Here is a 27,100-nt window from a genome sequence, read left to right as displayed (position 1 = left end):
TGCCTTGCTTTCTCGGGGAAGGGAGATGGCTGCCGCCGTGGGGCCGGGCTGAGCTCCCTGCAGCGCTGGCCGGGCAGGCGGGGAAGCCTGCCAGCGCCGACCTGTGCTCTCATCCCCTGTCTTGTGATCGCAGTCACAAGGCCAGCTCTTCGCGGCTGGCTGTTCGGACTAACTTCATTTCCAGTCAAAGCAATTGGTGAACAAATGCTCGTTTATTAGAGACTGGTGGGGTTTCTGTGTTCTGTTATCAGATGCCACCAAGTTTAAGTAGATTGCTTTTATTTTACTTCCAAAATAGGTTCAAAGGCACCCTGAAACTGGAAATAAGAATTAGGTGTGGCGACAAGTCGGAAACCAGTGCTTTAGGAACAGCCACATTTGTTACATAGCTGATACAATACAACTAGTATACTTTCCTTCCCAGATCCTCCTCCAGAATTAATAGGAAATATATCTGGTGTTGGTTTATATATATTTTTATGTCAAGAAACCATTAAATATTGATATAAAGGCACACATGTGAACTAATATTTAAACACATGCCCCTTCATATACTTGAAGTTTTCATGTATTTTCAATTTTGTGTCGTGCTAATGAGTATCTGAGGAGTAACATCAGGCGTCACATTCTCCTGCAGGCAGAGGCAGAGTCAGAGCCCCTTTGTCGTGAGTGCTGGTCCACGCCAGTGTCCCAACTCCCGCTGGTGACGTCGACGATGGCAGCTCATGGTGTGTCCCCTTTCTCACTGCTCTAACCACTAAATACGGTCTCTGGATTCTTAAAAAGAAACAACAAAAGCTACGTCTCGTTTTCTCAGCTGTCTGAATCCTCTTAGACACCCTGGCAGCTGACCACGAAGGGAAGTTGTGGCCCAGTATCGCAAGGGCTTCGTAGGTGGTGAACCCCACCACAGACACCCTGCGGTTTGTGTCAGAGAGCTCTGGAGAAATGGTCTGAACTGGTATCACACTGGGAAGGGAAACTTTAAATTCTGTCCTGAGAGTTTAAGGGCTCTGTAGAGCAGTCCTGTTGCAGGGTTGTGCTAGGTGTAGCAGAGAACATACAAGTACTTGGGAAAACAGTGCCGGTGCGGTAGGTCAAAGTGAGACTTAGGTGAGTTCACACTGAAGAAAGTCACTGCTGTCTTAATTTGCATCTGGGGTTTGCATGGGTTGTTTATACAGGGAAGATACTGATCTCTTTGTAGGTATCAGCCACCTGGCAGCCCTCAAGCCACAAGAGTTATCATTTAAGCATCAGCAGCCACCTGAATTGCAGTTGTTTGTCAGATCGGTGTCCCAGAGCTAGCTCCTCCACTAACAAGTGCTTCTGGTGCAAACTCAGGGAAAAAAATAAAACATGGGAAGGCTAGCAGGTGGGATTGTATGCAGGTTTTGCTGTCAAATCATACTTAAATGAAGGCAGCGCAGGTGCTGTTACGCTGGCACTAGGGCACTGAATGACTGACACATTGCAGTATGAAGATATATAAACTGCCAGCACAGGAACACAAATCTTAGTCACTAGAGTGTGTATACCCACTGCAATACAAACTTTCTTTCAGCATTTCCCTAAGAAGTGGCTGTTTCTAGAGGCCCTGTGATTACCCTGGGGAGTACCACATCCCTGTTCTTGCTCTATGCTTAATCATCTCTCTTGGCCCCATGGAAACAAGACCAGGTTACAAGTGATCTTTCTTCTGACGCAGTACTGGTATTGTTAGCTGACTGGACTGGCCTCAAATTATGCGTGGTTTTAGGTTTCCGATTTGAAAAATGCAATAGAGTTTCTCAATAAATTGGTGACATCAACAACTATTGGTGTTCTTATATGGAAACTGTGGAAGAGAGAGAGTGACTATATGTGTATAAATTATGTGTATAAACACATGTATGCACACATACACTGTGTGCATGTTTTGTTTGCAGGAAAACTGATTTACTAGCTTTCATAGTCGGAGTGCACAAATGCATTCTTCAGTATGAAGCTGGCTATTACCTAAACCCTCACATTTTTTTTTGCTTCATCTTCATTCTCCAGGATTTGTGTTGCGTGTGTTTTGCTGATGACAGCAGAGATTCGGGAAGCACGTGATGGGGAACAGAATAAACATGTACAGGCTGTGCTTGCTGATCCTGGGCAGTTGTTGCTGTTACAGCTTTAAAGAGTGCCACACAAAGCCCTGCAGAAAGAGTGCTTTGATACCTGAAGCGGTACTGAAATCACATCCTCACCTCTGGGATAACGATACCTAAGGGTAAATACCTGTCCTGTATAATTTTGTGTCTGCTTTTCTTCAGCCTGCCTCTTCTTTAGGAGTAATAGAACATAGTTGTAAGTTTAAAAATAACCATTGGAGTTTCTTGTCAGGAGTATTTTTAACTCCTATCTATGTCCTAATATAATTCACAGAGTGTTCTTTAATAAAATCTTGTACCAGCATGGCTGAGGGCATGGAGCAGGGGTGAAAATGAGCAGGTGGGGCAGGAGCTGCTTACAGCAAGATGGACACCAAAAGAAACATCCATATAATGAGACAGGAGGGTTATAAAGGCATCAGGATGTCTAATACTTAAAGTGACTTAAACCCCAGTTTTCACACCCTTGTCACTTAACGTGATGACACATTTCCTCTAGTTAATAACTTTTGCTCTCACAGGTCAATGAATGCCTGCTAGTTTCAGAGCTGATTCCTGATCTCCTCCGGCAGTGCCGGGTCTGAGATGTGGTACTAGGGCTCCAGCAAGGTGGGGGGTGCGTGCTGGAGGTGGCTGGGAACCGCAGTACCACGTATATAAAAGGACAGGCTTCAACCTGAAATGAGAACCTTTCAAAGTAAAAGAAAACAGAGGTGTAACTGTGGCTTTGTGGCAAATCTTCTGTTGCAGAGGACAATGGATAAGCAGGGAACAGGCATGATTTGAGTGTCACATCCATAGCAATGATTGATTGTAATTTGTGCCATTGAAGGTTACCTGTCTGTAAATAACACAAGGCATTTTCCTGTTCTCAAAAGAATTGAAATACCCTGGCAACGTTGCAGCCTTTTGATCTTTATTAATTACCCAAGGAAGATATAATTTGGAGCTTAGAAACACTGTTTCAGGCAGAATGAGACTTTGGTCTTCTCAGGGCTGTCAAGATAAAAAGCACCTGCAACAAAACATCTGCCAGAAAGTCCAGATAATGGCATTGGGGGTGTTGATGTGAAAATCCTGTCTCAAACAATGCCAACCATATAGTGTCAGGCATCTATCTTCAGATCAAATGGGGATACTAACACAATCTACTTCTTTTTCTTAATATTATATAAAGTAAGTTGCTTCTGCTTAATAATCAGGCCTCTGTCTCTACATTTGCACTACATAAATCAGATTTAAAAGATTTTTACATTTGTCTGCTATGAGAAATTAAATTTGTGTTTTTCCCATCAGCCACCCTCACTATTTTTGTTGTTATTATGAAGTGGTATTTTCACTGAGAGATGGGTGCTAATTGCAAGAGTCCACCATCTTGAAAGCTGTGGCTTTTCCTGTAGACTGAAGACAGATGAGCAAGAACTAGTGTGGAAAAGCCTTTAGCTGCTCTTCTGGTGTTTCTGGACACAAGCAAGGTATTCTTGCACGTCGTCTGGAGAACCAAGGATAAGAGGGACTCTCTGGTGAATACTCTCAGGTTTCACATCCAACACTGCCTCCGTCCCTGTAGTTGCCATCCCGCCTGCCTGCTCAATGATGAAAGCCATAGGGTTGCATTCATAGAGAAGTCGGAGCTGGAAAGGAAAAGGGAACACGTGATTGCCTTTAGGGCAAATTACACCAAAGAAATTACCAGAACCCAACCTTCCTTTTGAGATTTTGGAAAATTTTGTACCAAATATGAATTGACCTAAGTAGCAATGTCTCTCTGTCAGCCCTTCCTTCTTTCTGCTCCTCCTCACATCCCTTCACAACTTCTGTTTTAAGAAAGAGTCTACTGACCCTGCATCCAAGCGTTACCACCAGTGTTTCCAAGCTGATGCACTGACGTGCAGCACCAGGGAAGCTGTATTTTGTCAAAAATGCCAAAAGTAGCTTTCAGGCACACAGACATCAGCAAAACAGTCAAGCCATCTAAGTTAACAGCACTGGGAAAGAAAAGCCAAAATCCCTGCTCATGTATAGGCTTTATGTTTTACCTCAAAGCTTGGGGTAATCATGTTGTGTTTGGTCAGGACATTTTGGAGTTTGAAACTTGATGCTCCGGTTTCAAATTTTAGGACTTGATGGCTGCTCTTCAGAAATGTGAACAGATATTAGTGGCCTGAACTCATCCAAACAGTGGCTCTGTTTTCAGAAGTAAATGCAGAAATAATTAAAAGCAGATTTTCCCTTTTGTTATGGAGGCACTTTTGGTTTGGACCCTGATACCTGTTCACATATTTAAAATTGTTACCTCTGGGGTGCTTGTGTTCTGGTGGAAGGCAAATTTATTTGGGACATAAGCCAAAAGTTTCTGTGTTTGAAAGGACGTAGATGATAGCTGGTTATTCTTTAACAGACATTATTTCTTTAGGCTTAGTTGAGTCTTTGATGGTCTATGAAGTGCTCATGTACAACAATGTTAGTAAATATTAGTTTTAAACGGTTTTACATATGTGCAAAACACAGAACGTTTTCTGGGGAAAACGAAGCATGACAGAATGCAGCTGTATATGGAGACAAAGAAATTGGTCAGACACAGGACTTTACTACCTATCATTCCTTTATCACACTGTTTGTAAGAAAACCATGATATATCACAAACTTAAATGGCACATATTACCTTCATTCTTATTTTTAAAGCCCACTGAAGTGCTACTTCTGGTACAAGGGCTCCATCAGACAGGCAATATAGGACCAATAGCTTTCGTTGTTCTCCTCAGTGCATGGACAACTTTTGGAAGATCATGAGCCAGAAAACAGCAGGGGTACCACTGTGGAACAGTGTATGGAGTTTGTTGTTGCTTAACTGTGACTACATGGCTTAAGGAAAGCAGTCTTTCTTCAGGTAGTCGTGCAATTGCACTGAGGGGTCTTCAGATGGGCTTTGTCTTCAGGTATGTTTAACATTTTTCACCTAATAGAGAACTATAAGCCTTAAGTTCATACAAAATACTGTTTAACATGATTTGAAAAGAGGATCTATTTCTTGACTGGTTCTGCACTGCTACTGAGTGTTTTGTTCTCAGTCTTTCTTTAACTTAAAGAAGGAGGTCTATATGCCAGGGCCTACATGCATGTCATTTACATTTGCTCTAAAGCCTTTGGATCAATTGCAGTGATATTTGGTTCCTCTCAGCTTTCTGTCCAAGTGCATAGACTGTCTTTCAGGGGGGTGATGATAAGGGCACCTGCCACAAAGGCATTTTCTCTCCAGCAAGAAGAGGTTTACGTGAAAAGAACCGTATATATCTGCACTCTGAGAAGGAAAAAAAGAAGACTTATTCATACTGAGAGTGCAGTTTTGCTTCTTTCATTACTCTCTCTAACATGGCTTTGCAAGCCAGATCAATCCAATAGTCAATGCAAGATAACTCGTGTGGAAATATTGATCTATATAAAATTATAAAAGTACTTTGTAGATTGGTTCTTTTGTCCTGCTTCTCATCTTTTGTCTTTAACAATGGTTTAACACAGATTTCAAAACAAGAAGTTTACTTTGAAGAGGCCAGTCAGCAAATGCACTTCTCACACGCAGCAAATTCTTTTTTTCTCTCTTTTTCTGATACACAAACAGATCCACACTGCCTGATGGGGTTTTTTGGTGGGTTTGTTTTGTTTTGTTTTGTTTTTTCCTGGGATGCTGTATGAAATATTTAAATCAAATTTGCCTGGACAAACATGCAGATATTTTCTGTTGTGTATTCTGAAGAGACTTCTTTTCCCATTCTCCTCATTTTGCAAACCACTGGGATCTTATGGTATTGTCATAAATACATGCTCACCGGAACGCAACCAGCAGCCCTCTGTCTCTAAAGAACTGTAGACTTCAGGACGTTCTGACACCAGTGTGGGAGATGGGGCAAGAAGTGTTACGAGGGAAGATTCCTGCACACACCAGCCAAGGACACAAAAACATTTGGATAGAAGGTTTTCAGTATGATATTGACCGGGAAAGAAGAAGGTCTTGGAGTCAGAACACCGTAATCATTCTATTACGCATTGCGCCAATGTTTTCCTAAGGATGACCTGCAGGTTACTTGTGGTCCACAGATCAGCTGTATAACCATAACATTTTTAAAACGTATTTGTTTAGAAGTTTGATAATAAGGATGTCTGATGCTGCAGGAGAAAAGTTGAGGTTGACGCTGGTACATGGCCCAGGAGGTTCAGGGGCTCACTGCATTGCATTGCGCTGCATGAAGTCACAGTGTGTTTTGTACAGGTGTCCAAACGGGAGATCATCTTTTCCCAGAATACTGATCTCAATATTCATGAAACTCACCTTCAACTGACAGAGTTTTGGATCAGTTAGTAGAAGCTTGTGTTTGCAGGACTGATGATAGTAAGCTGAGTACCCTTTGGAAACAGTATGCAGGCAAACTCAGTTGTCTAAGATTGGACGGAACCCTGCCTGGAGTTCAGTGTACCCCACCTGGACTCTAATTGCCAGTATAGAGTGCAGAAGTCTTCCTTAGGCCCATGTTGTGTCTTCCAGCTGTGCACAGGTATCTCAACAGATTTCTGTGGTACTGAAATGTTTCTCTTTAGAAAAATGAATAAAGCCCTTGGTTGCAGTGAAAACCATTTGAGTAGTTTGTAATATAAAAGCACACAGGAAGATTTCTGGCTTAAATTGGCAATTGCTTAGATTTACTGCCTAAATTCAGTTGCTGACCCTCATATCTGTTTATAATTTTCTGCAGAGGTGGAAAATTATTGTCTGTTTATACAGCTCAACTATTCCTTTATACCCCCAGGAAAATCAGAGGTATTAGGTTGACTTAGCTTACCAGAGAGTAGATCAAACAATTTACCTTTCCTTTAGGACTCTTCTGATTAGCAGGATACATGAAGATCCCACCATACATCAATGTACGGTGAACATCAGCTACCATGGAGCCCACGTACCTGGCACCATAGGGAGAACTGCCATCCTGAAAAACATAGAGTAAACCATTACATCTACCAGGCTAGATAGCTAGTGGCACAGCAAAGTATAGTTTTGTTATAAAACAGGAATCAAAGATGCTTAAATCAATGGCTGCTTATGGACACCCTAAATAGCTAAACCAGCTTGGAGCTTAGCCTTTTGGAAGACATAGTGACTGTCCGTGGGGTTCTAAAATAAACACTTTAAAGAGCTTCATTCACAGTGCGGAAACCAGAGAGCCTGTAATTTGAGTTCACCATTTGGTATCAACACCCAGCCTGTGAAAAAGCAAGGGCTGCCAACAGTGAGTGAAAATTTCTTCACATTATAAGAACAAGGTACCCATTTGATTACTGATCCTTCACTGGTTCCTAAGCCAGGGGATGAGAAGGGATATCACTTTTCACTACATGTCCAGATGGTTCCCAGAGGACTCTCACTTTTTCCTTCTAGCTTATTTGTCAGGCTGTGAAATTGGTCATAGCATTCATTCAAGGGGCCTGTGCAGCCTGCTGTAGCTGACCCTGCTTTGGCAGGCGGGCTGGACTAGATGACCCACAGAGGTCCCTTCCAACCCTGAACATTTTGTGATTCTGTGATTCTCCAGCTTGGTTTGGGAGACAACAATATATTAATGAATTTAGTTTTCCTTGCTCTCAGTTTAGAAATTAATGTTGTTGAAGGAGAGGTCATTGTAGTAAGAGCAATCAGGGAAGTATTCATATCGGTATCCTATTGCTGGTCAGAAAAATATTAAGGTGGGAAATACAGAAGACAAGCAAAGCATCTTGCACATACAACTTGTATATACTGATGAAGCTCCACCTGAGAAGTGACGCATCACCATACTTTTATGAAGGGGAGATACACAATACAAATCTAAACTGAAGGAAAGTTTTTGAAAGCTACTATGCCAGGAAATTTGTTGGTCTTTTGATGTCTCTCACTCTGTCTTCAATAAGCAGAGGAGGAATTTGCACCTCCCCAGGAAATTACTAGAGACTGGAACTTCATGCAAATTTAATACACATACATATTTGTGTATTGCAGTGCTGAGAGTTTTAAAAGACCTCTCCTGTTTCTTCTGTCAGGATCAGTTGTCTAATAAAAGATCATGGGTACTGAAGGAGGTGGCGGATGAAATTACTAAGCCTCTATCTATCATATTTGAGAAGTCATGGCAGCCTGGTGAAGTTCCCACCAACTGGAAAAGGGGAAATATAACCCTCATTTTTAGAAAGGGTAAAAAGGAAGACCTTGGGAACTACAGGCCAGTCAGTCTCACCTCTGTGCCCAGCAAGACCATGGAGCAGAACCTCCTGGAAACCATGCTAAGGCGCGTGGAAAATAAGGAGGTAACTGGTGACAACCAACATGGCTTCACTGAGGGCAAATTGTGCCTGACAAATCTGGTGGCCTTCTACAGCAGGATTACAGCATTGATGGATAAGGGAAGAGCAACTGATGTCATCTACCTTGACTTGTGCAAAGCATTTGTCACTGTCCCACTTGACATCCTTGTCTCTAAATTGGAGAGACATGGATATGATGAATGGTCCACACAGTGGATAAGAAATCGTCTGGACGGTCACAGAGAGCTGAGGTGAATGGCTCAGTGTCCATGTGGAGACCAGTGACAAGTTCCATTCCTCAGGGGTCAGTACTGGGACAGGTGCTGTTTAACATCTTTGTTGGTGACATGGGCACTGGGACTGAGCACACCTTCAGTAAGACTGCCGATGACACCAAACTGTGTGGTGTCATCCCGATGACAAGCTTGAGGGAAGGGATGCCATCCAGAGGGACCTTGACAGGCTTGAGGAGTGGGCCTGTGCGAACCTCATGAAGTTCAACAAGGCCAAGTGCAATGTCCTTCACATGGGTCAGGGCAACCCCAAGAACAAATACAGGCTGAGAATGGATTGAGAGCAGCCCTGAGGAGAAGGGCTTGAGGGTACTTGTAGGTGAAAAGCTGGACAGGAGCCAGCAGTGTGCTCTGGCTCAGGCAGCCAATCCTGGGCTGCATCAAGAGTAGCATGGCCAGCGGGATGAGGGAGCTGATTCTGCCCCTCTACAAGCAAGGCTTTCGACTCTGTCTCAGCAAGGCTTTCGACACTGTCTCCCATAACATCCTCCTAGGGAAGCTCAGGAAGTGTGGGCTGCATGAGTGGTTGGTGAGGTAGATTGAGAACTGGCTGAATGGCAGAACTCAGAGGGTTGTCATCAGCGGTGATGAGTCTAGTTGAAGGCCGGTAACTAGTGGTGTTCCTCAGGGGTCAGTACTGGGCCCAGTCTAGTTCAACTTCTTCATCAACAACCTGGATGAAGAGTTAGAATGTACCCTCAGCAAGTTTGCTGATGACACCAAACTGGGAGGAGTGGTAGATACACCAGAAGGCTGTGCTGCCATTCAGCTTGACCTGGACAGGCTGGAAAGTTGGGCAGAGAGGAACCTGATGAAGTTCAACAAGGGCAAGTGCAGGGTCCTGCACCCGGGCAGGAACAACCCCATGCATCAGTACAGGCTTGGGGCGGACCTGCTGGAGAGCAACTCTGCGGAGAGGGACCTGGGTGTCCTGGTGGACAACAGGTTGACCATGAGCCAGCAGTGTGCCATGGCTGCCAAGAAAGCTAATCGGATCCTAGGATGCATTAGGAGGAGTGTGGCCAGCAGGTCGAGGGAGGTTCTCCTTCCCCTCTACTCTGCCCTAGTGAGGCCCCATCTGGAGTACTGTGTCCAGTTCTGGGCTCCGCAGCTCAAGAAAGATGAGGAGCTACTGGAAAGTGTCCAGCGGAGGGCTACAAGGATGGTGAGGTGACTGGAACATCTCTCCTATGAGGAGAGGCTGAGGGAGCTGGGCTGTTCAGCCTGAAGAAGAGAAGGCTGCAAGGGGACCTAATAAATGCTTATAAATATCTGAAGGGTGGTTTCAGGAGGATGGGGCCAAACTCTTTTCAGTGGTGCCCAGCGACAGGACAAGGGGCAATGGGCACAAACTGAAGCACAGGAACTTCTGTCTGAACATGAGGAAGAACTTCTTCCCTCTGAGGGTGACGGAGCACTGGAACAAGCTGCCCAGGGAGGTTGTGGAGTCTCCTTCTCTGGAGATATTCAAGACCCGCCTGGACAAGGTCCTGTGCAGCCTTCTGTAGGTGACCCTGCTTCGGCAGGAGGGTTGGACTAGACGACCCACAGAGGTCCCTTCCAACCCCTACCATTCTGTGATTCTGTGATACTGTGCTCTGCTGTGACCCCACCTGGAGTCCTGTGTACAGCTCTGGAGCCCTCAGCACAAGAAGGACATGGACCTGTTGGAGTGGGTCCAAAGGAGGGCCACAAAAATTATGCCAGGTATGGAACACCTGTCCTTTGAGGAAAGGCTGAGAGAGCTGGGGTTGTTCAGCCTGCAGAAGAGAAGGCTCCAGGGAGACATTATTGCAGTCTTCCAGTACCTGAAGGGGGCCTACAAGAAAGCTGGAGAGGGACTTTTGACAAGGGCATGGAGTGATAGGACAAGGGGTAATGGCTTTAAACTGAAAGAGGGTAGATTTAAACTAGATACAAGAAAGAAATTCTTTACTATGAGGGTGGTGAGGTGCTGGCTCAGGTTGCCCACAGAAGTTATGGGTGCTGCATCCCTGGAAGTGTTCAAGGCCAGGCTGGGTTGGGCTCTGAGCAACCTGGTCCAGTGGAAAGTGTCCCTGGACCACGGCATGGGGGTTGGAACTAGATGAGCTTTGAGGTCCCTTCCAACCCAAACTATTCTTTGATTCTGTGATTCTATGATCTTAGTGCTTTCTACAAAGCTTGCCTTGTGCTGATACTAGTTCCAGAGAAATACATAGAGAACTTGTTCAGCAATGCCAGCTGCAAGTCTTCAGACGTCACAAGTTAGTCACCCTTCTCAGCAAAATCATGAGGTTAGCTGGGAGAAAAAAATCCACAAGTGGGAGGAAAAACTTGGATAGAGGAAAACTTCATTCTGTTTTGAAATCACTTTTTCAAACTGTTCTATGCAACTGTGAAGTTTTGATATTTACTCTTCTTTAGAATGGGAAGAGATTCTCATGCTATGAAAGACATGACAGCTAAGACACAGCCTGGAGCTTTAATATTTAGTTTTGTTTAAACGTGGCCCTATTACTTCCAAATACAACTGAACAATACTTTTACCTATTTGATCCCTTGTTTTTCACGGCTTACCCTCAAATAATTACATATTTAGACTTCAAATGATAGCTTCTCCGTCTCACAGCTCTTTGCACTTGTGACTTTGCAACTGTAAAAATCTGAGGTCAGAAGAAAATAACTTAAGCAGTGTTAAAGAGACCAAAGCAAGTCTGCAGTTTAAGGAAAGACAATTTTCACGGAAAGATGTGGGTACAGTGTGAAATTACCTGTAAGAATACTATCAAAGGAAGAGCTCTCTTTCGTGGTTTCAGGTGATGAAGCAAGTCTTAAGAAAAATTTGTCAAATGTCAAGAGAAGTCATAGCATATTGACCATAATATGCTGCTGAGGACTGCTTCTATGACATTATCAAATAAGAAGCGTGCAGCCCACATGTATGAAGTTTACTGACCATGAGGTGCACAGCTGAGCCATCTGTGTACAAATCGTCAGATATTTTTGGGATGTGCTGGATTTCCTATTCGTGTGCAGGTCATTTACACAACTTCTATGTACATGGGCAGTGTTACATGAAGTTAATGAGATGCCACTGACAATTTTACTTCCTTCTTACCCTGATAGAAATTCACCTGCTAGGAACACAGTGCTGAGACTGTGCTGAGAAAAATACAGAAGAGAAATTCCTCCATTCTGGTACAGCTATCATTTGAACCACAGACTGAAATAAAATTTTCACTTCCCTTAGCATTCAGCTACCTGCATGGGAGGAATAAATAGTCCTTTTGAGTTACTAGAAATGCTACTTCTTGTTTCTCCAGTTTGGTCACTCATGCATTTTTCTTACAGATGAGAAAGTTAATAGGTGCTGCACATGTGTTGGCATATTGCCCAGGCTTTCTTTTTAGACAAAATAACAGAGCATGAATGCTAAGGAGATTCATCCTGAGTTCTGAGTAATGCCAAGCTGTGTGTTTGCCCATTGGGCACTTCACCTGTTCGGCTGGTGCTGATGAAAGAGTTGGAGAACCTTGATGTTCCCTTAGTCAGTGTCCATAGCGTTTGAGTAAACTTGTGGTTGCTCTTAGTTTCACCCTTTCTGCTGCTCTTCTTTGCTTAAACTGGAGGAACAAAAATGGCTTGTAACGGACAAGTCCTGTGATCTTTTTCCTTCACAATGTGATGGAAGTCACTTTTATACTTCTTTATTCTACAGATTTCTGACAGATATGTTCCTCCACAGCAGAAAAAGACCATGTGTTTCTTGCAGAACTATAATGGCTGGGAGGGTGGAGGGAAAAAATTGTTTTCTACAGACTACAGCAGCAACACCCTGCATCCTTCAGTCCACGTACAGATGTGGTGACAAAAGCACAGTGTTTTTATTAGCTTTTTTATGTCACTCAGGCACAGCTGGGCTGGCTGGCAGAAGAATGCTTCATGCTGAAATGGGCTGTTGATGATAAGTTTTTGATGACATTGCTAAGACAAACCCTCAACCAGGGAGTCTCCATTGCATGGCTCTCAATCAACAAGCTGCAATGATACTCAACTTCTCTTGTGGCCATAGGAAGCGAAGATAAAAATATCAATAGTAATAGCAATAGTGGAATAGCAAAGTATGACAATGCCTACAGCGTGTTTCTGAGTTCTACCATCAGTGAACTAGGGCTAGAGCCCTGCAAGCATTACTGGAGACAGAACCAACTTTGGGAAGGAGATAGAGTGAAATTTGTGCAGAAACAGTTTCTCGCCTTGCAGTGCCCATTATACAGTGCAGACTGGAATAAACATGTTGCATTACAGGCAATCTTGCAAACAGCAGCTTGCTCTTCAAGCTGTTTAAGCAGCAGGAGATTTTGTGATGCTTAAAAAAAATTGGCTTTACTCTGGACGCTTGTTCCAGAAGAGAGGTGTCCAACAAATGTTTCCCACTAAGATCTGCATGGCAATGGTAGGAGGTTTGCTGCTGACCTGCAGAACAGCAGCGCTTTTCCAGTGCTTTTAATTCAGAATTGATGCCTTAGGTGACTGGTGGTACACAATAAACTTTGAGGGTCTACATGCTTTTGTAGTCCAAACTGTCTGATCTGGGACGCTGTTGTTAGTAAGGGAAAATCTCTCCTCTTCACATAAAAGGTTGATTTTTAACATTTGGTCACAAACAACAGTGATACAGAACATGAGACATGTTGTGGGCAACATTCTATTTTGCCTGTTTTATTTTTAATTTTTCAGTTTTCTGTGGAAATGTTGTAGAGTCATCTGAACAGCTTGTTCACCAAGAACCACAGGAAGGAGGAAACAGAGGTACGATCAAGGGAAAAAAAGGGATAAGAAAGTGACAAGCAGTTGAAATTAATGCCTAGTCTCTTGGCTTCTAGTGGCCAGAAGGCCTCAGGGTGAGAGTGGTCTGCCTGAGTAAGGAGGCATCCCCCATGCCCCACATGTCAGCTCCTCCTCAAGTCACGGGCAAGGGCTATCCAGCAGATAACCTCCACTGAGCTTCTGTGTGCTGAAGCGGGAGACAAAGACCAAAGCTGTGCAATGCTCCATGTGGGTGCTGCAGGGAACATAGGAGCATCACCAGTGTAGCTGTAGTTGGTGAGGCTTATAGATGATGCCAGGAATCAGATTTCATGCTACGGAAGAGTGGCAACACCTTCTCTCTTTTGTCCTCCCACAATGCAAGTAGAATGTCCTTTTTAAACCAAGGAACTGAGTTTTGCTGTTTCCAAAACTCAGGTTCATAATAAGCTTTCAGACAGGCAGGGCACTTCCTTGTGCTTTGTGCCCATAACATTGGTGCCTTGGCCCCTCTCACGTAGACAGCCCTGCATCTCAGAGCAGCAAAGCAACGTGCTTGCTCAGCACCCTTGAGGAGGCTTCCCCTGCCCCAAATAACCCATGCACTACTGTGCTGCGTGCTTTAAAGTAGCAAAAACACCTTCTGCCAACTTCTGTTGCAATAGTGTAGCAACACTTTCAGTAGGCTTTCCTCAAATGAACCACTGATTTGAGATAGTAGTGTTTGCAAATGAGGTTTTTCCTGTATGTCCTAACCTAAGGATTTAGTGAATCACATGACAGACCTGTCCTCACTGAGCCTGTGGTGAAGTATCTCTGTCTGGCCTTTCCACAGAGTTTGAAACCTCCTCAGTCTTTTTATAGTTGCCTGGGGTTGACTAGTTATTTATGAGTTTTACTTTAAACAACAGTTGGGTGGTTTGCAAAAACATGAATTCATAAATCCAGCGTTAGTGTGTTACACTGAATACATAGCTCAGCACAAGCTGGTCAGAATCAGAAGCACAGATCTCCTCTTTCCCAGCTGGATTAGTTTTGAGGAAGTACAAAAGTTGTGTTGTGGGCTTCTGCTTCTCTCACAGCTGGACTGAAAGCAGACTTTGAAGTTTCAAAATAACCTCCAATGTTCAATATGAATATATTTTAAATGTTGTGATGTGATATTTTCTGGAGCTACAATCTGGGTAATATGGAAAAGAAATTTTGGTGAGAAGTCAGAATTGCAGCTATATCCAATGTTGTAAATTCAAATTTTCAGGTCAGAAGGAGCTTCTAACAGGGCTATGGTTTAAACTCTTACTCATTACCTTTCCCTTATACATCACTCTGAAGTTTTCTACTAGATACATTAATTTTCCTGAGCCCTGTATAAGTATTCTCAACAACTAATAGCTTAAAAAATTATCCTATGGCCTTTTTTTTAACAGGAAGAGCATTAAAACCAATTTCCTTGCCAAATACAGTCCCGAGCTGTTCCACATCACCAGATTTCGTTATGGCGTACTGGTCACATAGCCACACTTTCTAGAGAGCTTCCAGCTTTCCACACTGAGAGCTTGTGTGCTCCTAGCATTGACTAGAGGGCATGCAGAGCTGTGTGTCGCCACGACGAAGTTCATCAGACATGATATGTTCTCGGCTTTATCTCTTTGAGGGACGCAGTATAATCCTCTTAACAACAGAATGTAGTGAAATTGTGCCTCACACTGGTGGTTGTTTGGGATTTTTTTTTTAACCTGCAGGTTGGTTTGTGCTCCATGTGATGCAAGTAGGCAGTGCAAGAGTGATAGGGCATTTCTCAGATGCAGGTGTGTACAGGAAGGAGAAGGTGATGCTGCCCAGATCACTGCAAGCACCTTCTGGGCAGTACATGGAATCTAGCCCCAAATGCCCAGCTGCAAATATGACTGAGCTACATATTCAGATAAGCTAGAAAACAAGGGTACGCCCACATTTTGCTGGCACAGTTTCAGAGCTTTGTTGAAAAACCTGGTTCTTCAAGTGCAGCACATGTTCCTCCACACAGTGACAAACAAGCTATGAATTTACTTACTGAAGTCTAAATTATAAACGATGACAGGGCACCAGAAAAAAACAGGAGATGCATACCCAAAATGCACCTGATGGCACAAAAGGGTTACATGGAGCTGAACTCAGCGAGGCTTTCAAATCCTTTCCCACCAGCCCGGACTGTGTCGAATGCAGTGCTTGCTAGTGCACAGCACATTGGGTGGAGTGCTACTATTTCCTTACCTCAGGGAATTTCTTCTTTTGTAAATATTCTGTCATTGCAGGCTCAAAATACTTCGCATAACCTTCATTGAGACTGTATATCTTCCCTTTCTTCTTGATTTTAACATCCCTGTCCACCAAAATAAATTCACCAAGACCCTACAGAAGAACAGGATGGATCAGCTATTAGCAAGCAACAGAAAATTTTGTGGACTTTCTGTAACAGTTATCACAGTAGAGATGGCAGAAACATTAGCACAGCTTGGTCCTTTCAGCACCAGTCTTGTGTATAACTTTACAGTATTTCAAACAGAGCAGAAAGCACAGAATCTGTGTTAAGTTCATTAAAACTCATCACATTTGTGCTCTAAAACAAAAAGCATTTCAGCTGTAATAGTTGGCATATCAAAAGAACACCAATCAGCCCTGAAAGCAGATGGATTGTGAATCTCTTTACACAAATCATAAGGTTACAAATTAATAAATTACACTGCCTTATGATTTTTGAACTCTTCTTGCCTGTCTTGTCTAAATATCTTAAAGTGGATGTGGTCAGCTACCCCCATGTGTTGACTGCAGCTCCACCTTCTCTTCCTCTGTCTCTAACCAGAGCAGTTCAGATTCCAGTTCTTCCCACTTGGAATGAGTCTACTTATAAAGGTTAAATGAAGCTTTGATAATAATGCATCCTTTCATCAAAAAAAGCACCTATGTTATTGCCCACACCTAAAGCTGGTTTCTGAAATGAGTGGTCTCCTTCCTGCATTCCTCCAGTAACACTTGTTGGGCTCCGGGCTGGGCACCAACGGGCAGCACGTGTCTGACTGTGTGGGTGTGGTTGTGCTTTTGCAAATTGTTCAGTATGCAACTTAGAGGACTTAGCCATAAAACTAAATTGCGCTCAGGAAATGAGACATCACTCTGCATGAACTGTATCAAAAAACGGTCCTTGCCCCAGGCTAAACACTGAACTTGCTGAGGTTCTTCTACAGACAGAAAAAGCAAGAACAAGAGACAAGCAGGAGTTCTTTAAGTGGAGGCAAAGTCACCATTTGGAGTAAATTTTCTTAAGTGTTTGTGCACACCAGCAATCTGGTTTGAATGAACAGTGTTTCAAATGCTATTTAACTTAAACTCTTTCACTGAGTAGAAAAAACAAACAGAGGTATTGCACCCAACATACTCATGTATTATTAAATACTTGTAAGGTGGAGGTGGAATGCTCCAGGATGTGTGTGAAAAAAAGAATCACGTAGATTGCCAGGATTACAGAGACAAGGAGTAACAAAAATGCTTAAACCCAAGCATAGAAAGCTCTAAAAGACAGTGGCAATGTGATTAACACCATGACTGTACCGGATCAAGCATGAAGCAGTCCACTCCTTGCCCTGTGGAGAGGGCCACCAGCGTAGCACTGCCATACAAGGCATAGCCTGCAGCAACAATATTGCGTCCAGGCTGCAAAGCATCTTTTTCAGAGGGCTCGTCGCTTGTTTCCTGAGGAAAAATTATCATTGGACTGAAGGTTAAATTCTTATAAAAAAAATAAAAACAACAGTTCAATAGTAACGTGGGGTAAATTTCTTTTTTTGTGTCTACACAGGCCTTTGAAATAACCAAGACAGAGATTGTTCCCACTAGTTCAGGGAAAGTTTGGTACGAGTACTTGTGCGTGCTGGGACAGGACATTGAGAGGTTGTTATTTTATACATGTCATGCAATCAATACGGTACCTGCAGCAAAGCTGATACCTTAGCATTACAGCCAGTTTTATTAACTCAAGATCATCAGAAATCTGAGACAGAACAGAGGTACTAATTTCCTGTAAATGTAAACGCAAGCTATCATAGTGACACCCCCCAGAGCAAATAACTGTGAGGTGAATGCAGCAATTAACATTACAGACAGATTGCTTCCAGTAAGGCAGAATAAAAGGGTAGATGGTGCAACATGATGGAACCAAGGTCGTGCTTTGGTCTCTGCTGGAGCAGAGATGGGTAACTGAAGTGATACAAATGTTCATACTATACGTAGAATAACATATGCTTTTGCCTACGTAATATGTGCGTGTGTGCATATATAAGTCTACATAGAACATCCGTGTGGTATTTTACTTCAGGCTTTTAATTAATTTCCAGTACTCGTATTTTGATTTGGCACTTTGGTTATCACTGAACAACAGTAGCCCAAGCAGACCTGGTGCAAATATTTCAAGCCAGTTTTGGGGGTGTGCCTCAGCCGCGGCTTACAAGAGTTGACTGGTGGCGTAAGAAAGGAGAACCACCAGGCGTACTCTGCAAAGCTGGCCCCAGCCTTCACCTCCTGGGACTACAATATGGGTAGGGAATGCTTGATATTAATGTTTCTCTAAAAGCTGGTCAGTTGTGTGGGTCTTCTGCAGGTGTTTTGATGGGGGTTCACAAGGAATTAAAATCAGAATCCCATCAAACCTTTTCTTCAGGCCCTGGTTTAGCATTTTATTGTTCCAAAATCAGACAATTTCTCAGTGATTGCATGCGCTTAATCAGATTGTGTAGCAGCTACATAGAAATAGCAGGTCTAGCCCAAAATGTCTGGTTAAAAAAAAAAAAATCAACTGAGATGATTTTGTATAGGATATTTGATGAATATGGAATAAATTTTTTAAAAGATCAAGAATGCCATCCATGGATATTTTCCAAAGGAAAACACCTCTCCTCCAACAAACAGCAAAATTCTCTGCTGTGCCCCATGGCAAGGAGTTCTTAGGGTGCCCATCAGGGTTCTAGTAAGGTGGAAAGCTAAGAGTAACCCGCAGATCCCATTCATTGTTGTATGCCAACATCTAGAGAAAAACTGAGATGTGGGACACCAAACCCACATATTTCATGGCATAGGAAGACAGTAATTCCACATCAAATGTTTTCATTTTCAGCTGAAATATTTTGTTGCTTAAGTTACTTTCACTTACAGTTTTTAGCTGTATTTTGCTCAAAACTTTTTCTTATTACTATTTTGCCAAGCTCTTCTGGGGAAAAAAATCTAGTTGCCAACAAGCTCTTCAAGGGAGCTGAAATATAGGATGTAAAAATGCATCTAGTACGCAGTCCCTTCGAATTACTCTGTGTCGAGCTGCGTATTCAGAGAGGTTATAATGCACATAATGAAGGAAGACTAGTTAAAACCCCTGTTTGTATGTTCCAAAGCTTTGAATATTGACTATTAGTGGCTAATCCTTTGCTAAACAATCTTTTACAGAACCAACTAGTACACCCTAGATAGTATCTTCCCTTTCAAACATATATCCCCATGGCACATAGACCTCAACATCAAAAGTAATGATTGTCTATAGTAGACTAATTATTTGCAACACTAAATGCAGAATTAAACATACATTTAGACAGCTAGTTGCTAGTCTTAGCTTTTTGTATGCTTTCCTCATTAAATAAAAACTAATTTTCTATAAATACATAAAATAAATTTGCTTTATGGAACGTGGTATGTATAAAGTATATGTAGGTGCTGGTACGATATTGACTTAAGATATATATTTCTGATACGAGCTTTTCAGTCCTATCTCTTTAATGCATTTTCTATGTTTACAGGGCTGAGAAACCACAGATTTGTTGACTACTCTGAAAAAAACAGAGGAACCCTTCCCTTAGGATATGGACAATTGGGCAGAATTCACTTGGTTTTCCATCCTTATACACAACTGTCTTTTAAAAAGCCAGCTTCCAAAAGAAAGGAAGAAAGCTCAGTCTCAAGCAAACATTTCACAGAGCTTGTCAGAATGTAAAAAAAGCTAGAGATCAGCTAGTATTTTGTTGTTAGGACTGCAAGAGTTTTCTCCTGCCAAGTACCATGTATTGTGAAAAAACCCAGGGACTGAAGCAGGCCAGTAGACTCTGATAGCTGCTGAATATTTTCACTTCTTTCTGGTGGATTTCCTTTCTATTGTGTTTTGATGGTGGTAGCAGAATCTCTTTAGGGGTCTTTATGCAAAATGCTGAAATAGGCAGAGGGACTGCAGAGGAGCTCAGGCAAGTGTTGACAGTCACTTTGGCTTGTTGTTGGTGTGAAGGAGATGAAACAAGGTCCACAGAGTCTGGCTATAGGGGTACCCTCAGTGAGTTCAAAAACTTTTTGCATGTGTGATTTGCCCACATCACATGAGTGAGTTCTCATCAGCACTGGGAGCAGCTCTGGAAGGACTTGGTTTCCAGGTCTCCATTTGTATCCATATGTGTTCCGTGAGAAGCCTTTGCATTTGCCCTGGATTCTTACACCTTTTCTGTGAAGGATCACATGGAGAGGACATCATCCTTATGGCAATGAAGGGAGGGAGATAAAATACATCTGAGGCACAGGGCAAAGTTACAAATGAAAACCAGAATGAAGCAAAGCAGCAGTTTCACAGCACGTGTGAATTGGAAGTTGTAGATTCATCTCAGTGGCATGAAAAATTGGGAAGAACCCAAGCAAAAAATGCTAACTGCCACCTCACTCTGACACTCCAGCAGCTTAGAGCCCCTCAGCAGCAGGAACTGTCAAGGTCTTATACCTTGCTCTGGCTTCTGCTGATTGAGCAAGGCTCCTCCCTCAGCCCCACTTTTATGACGTGTCTGGTCTTTTTAACAATACCATCTGTGTTTCAGGAATCAAAAGACAGGTGGAAAATTAAATAAACGTAAGATGGCATTTATTTCCCAGTGGTTCTCTCTAAGAAACTGATGCAGTGCTTTTCTGGCAGGAGGCAATGGTACCTGCCACCGCGGTGGTGGCTCTGGATTGGGAGCAGCCAGAGAACCATTTTCAGGTTTGAAATGTATTGGCCAAATCTGGCCTTTGTAGAAAACTGCTGATTATCTTTTTTTCCTAAAATGAGGCAAATATTTCAGTTCTGGAGGGTGTGCCTTTGGAAATGAAGTCAAAGTGCTGACATGGTGGAAAATCAATCACACAATCATCCAAGAATTGGAAGGTTCCAAATAACAGACAGGTGCTAAGGATCATCCTTTGGAACTACAGTTGTTCTAGCTTTTCCAAAATTATGTTCATGAACCTTAAATGAGTTGAAATTATATTTTCTTTCTGAACTGATACTTATCCACTGGGATAAACATCTCACTTTTATTGCTTTCACAGTATTCTTCAGTAACAATCAATAAAGCACTTCTTGTTATTTCAGTATTTTAAAGGGTTTGAACTTAACAGTGTTTGAAGTTAATAGTGTTGCTATGAAATTGTCTTGTCTGAGAGGAAAGTGCATAAATGACATGTACTTTGGAATTAGCATTTTAATAGAATTGTGCAAGTGGAAGTCTGTAAATTCAACATTGTTTCTAACTTTCCAGGGAAAATTGATACATTGCTGTTGTAAATGACAAACTGTTTCATCTTAGCAGCAGGATTTTCACTGGGATATGAAGCATTTGTACAAATCAAAGTAATTTTCTTTTTATGAAGTGTGGAAGCATATCCACCCACATGAAAACCAGTAACTTAGAAGAAGTATATTATAACAAATATGTTAATATATGTTAGGAAAACAACAACTATGGAAGGATTAGAAAATTAATTGAAAACTTGAGCATTTGGGAATGACAGGAGTTCTTTGGGAAACATTTCTATTTTGAAGCAGAATCCTAGGGAAGACTGGGCAGCGCATAGTCTTTACACACATCAATAGATGACTTAAAGATGGTAGAGAACTGTAATCTCTATTTCAGCCTGCTAAAAACTATATTAACCACACTGAGGACTTGCCTTTACAGTTATGCAGAGTAACTTACCATAAGATTTCTAAAGAGAAAGCTAATGTTTAGTATTTTTAAGATGATGCTTACCACCTTAAAGAATTCTGGACAACTCAGCTATTGCCTACTGTAAATGTCAGGAGATGCTGTAGGCTTTTAGGCTATATTTAGAGAGATAAATGAAAAGAATGGGGGTCCCTTTGCATAAGGGCACATGGCATGGATTGCATCCATGCAGCTAAGCTCTCTTCCCTGTGGAAGGCAAAGTGGTAGATGGTACTGGAGCTAATCCCTGGGCTGCTCTTTCCACAAGCCACAGCCAGGCATCATCTCAGTGTTGTCTGGCCTGGGCTGCATCTGCGATAGGAGTTTGCACTAACAGTTAACAGTGTGGACAGCCATATGGCAGCATTTGGCTTGTGCCATAACCCTGTTTAGATTGTGTGTAACTATTTGGTTTACTAGCAGATGCATATTCTCAAAAGTTTTGATTAGCATATTGCCTACCAGAAATGTAAAAAAACAAAGACTAGCCAGTTGAAAATTGAGTTAAAAGATGAGAGTGGACTTTAAAAACATATCTTCATGTGTTTGAAGTGTAGCGTCTGAGTCTGCAAAGACTCCTTTGCAGTCACAAGTACTGTAAATGTTGCTTCACAACAGTAATGGCTGAGGGTCTTCTGTAGTCATATGACTGTGAGCTCAGGCTTTAAGAAAAACACCAACTGCTGAAGATTAGCAATCAAATCACAAGACTTGGCATGACTCTAACTCTTAATGTTTGTTAATCGGCTGTGCAGTTGCTGTTCTGTGCAGTCCCATGGGAGCAGACAAGCTGGCCGGGCCCTGGCAGCTGTAGGTGACTGCTTCCTTCAGCCTCAGGTGGCCTCCATTGTTAGCATGCTTGTAAAGCCCCATCCGTGACGGCCGCAGCAGCTCACACTGGGAGACCACCACACTGCTAACCGTGATCTGGTCCAGGCGGTGACCGCCAGCCTCTCGCAGTCAGTACCGACGAAGACAAAACTGTGATTCTTGGGCACCGTGACACCCCTCAGCTCTCCTGCAGCGAGTAAAGCATCGCTGAAGGAGCTAACCAGCTGCCTGGTGGTGAGAGGGTTTTATTTCAGTGCATATGTGTCTGGAGCCAGAGGGAAGTGCTGCCACCTAACAGTTTCGTGGGGCTGAGTGTCACCTTTCTGGGAATTCAGGCAGCATTTTAGCACTGGTGTATCTGAAGTTTTATCTGTTCTACTCCTTCCAAGGCTCTGTTGATCCCAAAGACACTTAAAGGACCTAGGAAAGAAACTAACCAAGCTGATACACCAAGACGTTTTGCTTTCACCATGTGAATCGTGCCATGTATGCTTCGTTCATCCTCTTACCTTTTTGTAGATAGCAAATATCGTTCCTATCGGTGCCAGGCAGTCTATATTGGATGAGCCATCAAGGGGGTCAAAGCACACCACGTATTTACCCTAAAACAGAAGTGGCAAGGGAAGCATTAAATTATATGTAGTCTTGCACTACTATTTCCTTTTACTTGAGAGAACCCCTGTTTTAATGACTGCGTTTAGCCCTCCAAGCATGCCTGACCATCTTGTCAGAGAAGGCTGCACTGCTGACCCAGCTGGCCCTGCAGCATAACACTCACTCCTTGCAGGGCCTGACAGAGAAGTAAGAGAGGGCACATTTCTGCTTAGACAGCACAAAAATCCAGTGATAGAAAGGAGCAGTCCTCTGCAGCCAAACAATGCAAGAAATCACTTGAAAGCAAAAGGAGTGACTCATTCTGGAAGTCAGCATCTTCCTTGACTAAATGTATTTTGTTTTGTTATGTTTCATTCCAGACGAAAGGGTTTGCCTGTGATATGAGGTTTGAGGGTAAGAAGGCAGAAAGAAAACATCTTGGTGAAAGGGTAGGTTATATCAGCGTAAGCAGTATCTTGCTGCAATAGGATCCCCTCCTGGGGGAAGCCTGATGAAGCAGTCAGGTGTTTCCTCTGGACATGTAACATAAAACCCAGTTCTGCCAGCCTCCCATCTCGTTTTATCTTGCCTAAATATTAATGCAATCCAAAACCTTCACACAGGTGGTCAGGGAATGTAATAGTACACTTGCACCTGGGATCTGGGCTGTGTTAACAAGTTCCAACATAATTATTCTCCCCCTTCACAAAACTTTAACAATAATTTTACCCTCCACAGCTCCTTTAGCTGTTGAAACCATGTCATCCACCACAGTTACTAACCAAAACAGTGCGGTAATTGTGCAGATTTCCCGAATTCCCCCTGAAAGGGCCGTTTCTGTGGCCAGGTTTCATGCTCGAACCAAGAGTGCCACCTGCTGCTACCCAAGACAGTCACACCACCCACCACCCCCCACCTCCCCGCTCCAGGCAGGAGCTGCACGGACCCGCTTGTCTTTCGGGGTCACGATGGCCTCCTTGTTCTCCTCCGTGACCAGGACGCAGGTGCTGTAGGAGGACTGGAGCATATTAATCACCAGGGAGTTGGATAATACGTCCAGCTTCTTCACTTCGTCACCGGTCACGTTCACAGTGCCAGCTATACCAAACCTACAGAAAAGTAAAAATACCAAGAAACCTGAGGGAGGCCAACGTTACAGATTTTTCAGAAAAAACAAGTTATGGTGACCCTTTCCTCTCATCTTCTCACAACTCTAACCTTTAGATTAAACTGCTAACCTGCATCCGGAGACGGTTGCTGCTGCTAGAAAATAAAAGTATGCATGACAAGGAAAGGGCGATGGCATCATTTTGGGTCTTTTTGCTCCTGCATGTATGATCTCCAGGCCAGAGGCAGAGCCCACATCCCGGCCGGTGGGTGCCAGGCTTCCCTAGCAGCCCCACGAAGCAGCTGGCAGCAGCTTTGAGGAAGGAGAAGAGGCAGCTAGCATCTGCATTATTTTCTGCCGCTGGCCGCTCAGAGCTCCGTGATGGTCCTTCAACCCACGTCCACTCATTCCTCAGCCAGCCCCAAATCAGAAGATTTAAAGAGACCCCCAGATAATTTCCCTTCTTGAACTGTATCGCAGGATCAAGATCTATTTTATTCAGTGGTCCTTGCCTGAGTTAGTACGATGCTTCCATTCCCAGTCCTGATTTTAGCAATATACGAACAATGTAGTATATAGTAGTATGCTTATTTCTGAGACTTCCAGTTGAGGAAGTACAGCTTAGATCTAAAGTGCATGGTCTGGGCATCTTAGAAGTATGAGGAATCGTACAGAGAATAGGTACAGCATATTTATTCATTATGGAAAAAGAAAAAAATAAGGAAGGGGAAAGGGGTAACTAACTAGTCCCTAGGATGCTGGTCAGCAGCACTTCTTAGTTAGGGGCAGGATGGGTCTTCTGTCTCACTCAAAGCTCAAAGCTGCCTGAGCTTTTTAGATCTATGGAGTGTTTTGGGCACTCTGTTTGGGAGTGCCAAGTTTGAGATAAAAGACCATGATTTTCAGGGAGTGCTAAGCACCCATTCTCCAGTTACTGTGTTTTCAGGTACATTTCCATCTCAAGTCTATGGAAAAAGTCCTCCTTTACTTTTGAACGGCAAATTTGTTAAAAACTCATGCAGAGCTCTTTAACATTAAAGAAGTCATTTCACAGTCTCCTATTTGGAGGGAAAGGTTAGGAAAATCAGAGCTTTCTAACTTCACAAATGCAGATGGATGCAAGCCAGTCTCCATGGTTGAAATTTTGCCGTGGGAATTTCTGAAATTTCATGGATGATTGCAGTAATTTTGATGGTGCAAGTTACTCATTTGAGTGTTTGGATGCTTCAGACACTGCTGGATTGTCACCTGAAACCTTTGTTTATAAAAAGAGACATTTCCTCCTTAACATAATGGATGTTTTCCTTCTGAAGGGAAGATTCATCTAGCACAGTAGCCATATGTCCTGTAGTCTAGGTGGATATTCCATCTCTAGTCTATCAAGAAAAGATTCTCCCTACTTACTAAATAGTTCAGAGGCTGCATATTGGAAGATAAAAATAAGATAAAAGCAACTGTTCTCTAAGTCAGGGAGGCAAAACAGCTCAGCTTCCCCTAGTGAGTACACAGACAAAGTACAGTTTAACAGTTAGGGCATAGGAGCCTAAGGTTGCTGTTAACTGTGAGTGCATCTCCTGTCCTCTCTACATATTATGGTCCACACCTGCAAAGTGAAGGTGACAGTACTGACACATTGAATTGGTGATTTGCAAAGATCATTCAGGACTTTGACCAAATATAGTCAACATAAGCACAAAAACCCCCAGTGTCATACATTTTAGCGTTACCGTGGGGGGGGATGGGGGAGGGTGGGAGGGGGAAGAACAAATTACAGATATTGTCTTGCTTACGCAAATATATTCTCTGTCTTTTTTATGCATGTATGCATATGTACATAGACATGTACAGAAGCTTATATTTCAATACATAACAAACCCTGTATATTTTAAATGCACAATTTTATTAGTATGTTCCAGCTATCTGAACTGTTTCAGATAGATCACCATTAAAACAATGGCACTGATGTCTGTTTCACCTGGCTGTGTGAGGAACAGCTTGGTTTATTCCAGGCTTTGCCAAGTCAGTTCTTTAGTCCATTTGCTAAACCACTAGATGACAAACTGTTGTTTGTTTTTCACATAGGGCCTTTTAAAACTCCCTACCTGTACCACTGATACTGCTTGAGGAAGGAAGGGGAAATGCACTCATGCATGGCAGCGTATGGTGTTTCTCACAGGGCTGTTGCGTTGACCATTACCTATACTTCAGTCAAGCAGAACATCAGCTTCCCAAGCCAAGCCCTAATTTTCACAGGTAAGCACCTTGGACACTAGCATAAAATATCACGGTGTGACATTCTGCATTAAAAATATCATGGTGTGGTATTCTGCAAATTCACAGTAGATTTAGAAATAGATCAATATTTACAAGGGATAATCAGACAAGCCGTGCATTGAAGTTCTAACTTCTGTTTTTAGAGTAAAATAGTACAGAACAGCAGTTAGTCTAAATGTCTGTCTTACACCCAGTATTACAATGCTTCAGAAAGAGAGATCTCCCACTTCCCACTCTTGATAATCCAGGCTCTGGCCTCATGCCTACAGTCACTTGTCTTAGAAGAAAGACACTTCCAATGCATTTATGAATCCCTGCCCACTCCCCAGCCTTGCTGTGCAAGCAGCTGTCTCTCCCTCCTCTTCCTCCCCGCATCGCTAGGTCGAACTCACATGTGGGCAAGGCCTGCCTTTCTGACTGCAGAGGAAATGGCCTTTATGGCAGTCAGCATGGAGTTGAGCAGCTGTGTCAGCTCCCCTGTCGCTCCTTTAACGCGTCGTCCCTTCTCCATAACGAATCGCGTGAGCGTCAGCATATCCGTTTCAAAGGGGCTTTTGTCAGACATTTTTGCTGGGTACTAGAGTTCCTGTCTTCTCGGCTGGACGAGGCACTTTCTTGCTGCGCTGAGATCCTGGGTAGCTGTTTTATTTTGAGGCAAAGCTGTTGACTGCGTTGCCGGTCAGTTTATTAACATGTTTCTGAGACCATGTGATTGAGTGCTCAGAATAA

The 27,100-nt window shown here is 43.0% G+C and overlaps 1 protein-coding gene across 1 annotated transcript; it reads right to left on the bottom strand.

The window, feature by feature from the left end:
• Positions 1 to 3,033: 3,033 nt before the first annotated feature.
• Positions 3,034 to 27,045, bottom strand: LOC104331158 (fructose-1,6-bisphosphatase isozyme 2). Its single transcript, XM_009936437.2, has 7 exons — positions 26,764 to 27,045; positions 23,936 to 24,098; positions 22,905 to 22,997; positions 17,138 to 17,278; positions 15,803 to 15,940; positions 6,998 to 7,117; positions 3,034 to 3,772 (listed from the first exon to the last, which is right to left on the bottom strand). The coding sequence occupies exons 1-7, from the start codon at positions 26,934 to 26,936 to the stop codon at positions 3,578 to 3,580; spliced, it is 1,023 nt and encodes a 340-aa protein (XP_009934739.1). The 5' UTR covers positions 26,937 to 27,045; the 3' UTR covers positions 3,034 to 3,577.
• Positions 27,046 to 27,100: the final 55 nt, after the last annotated feature.

The sequence above is a fragment of the Opisthocomus hoazin genome, chromosome Z (assembly GCF_030867145.1).
Source record: "Opisthocomus hoazin isolate bOpiHoa1 chromosome Z, bOpiHoa1.hap1, whole genome shotgun sequence".
NCBI lineage: Eukaryota > Metazoa > Chordata > Aves > Opisthocomiformes > Opisthocomidae > Opisthocomus > Opisthocomus hoazin.
This window is presented reverse-complemented; position numbering and strand designations above follow the sequence as displayed.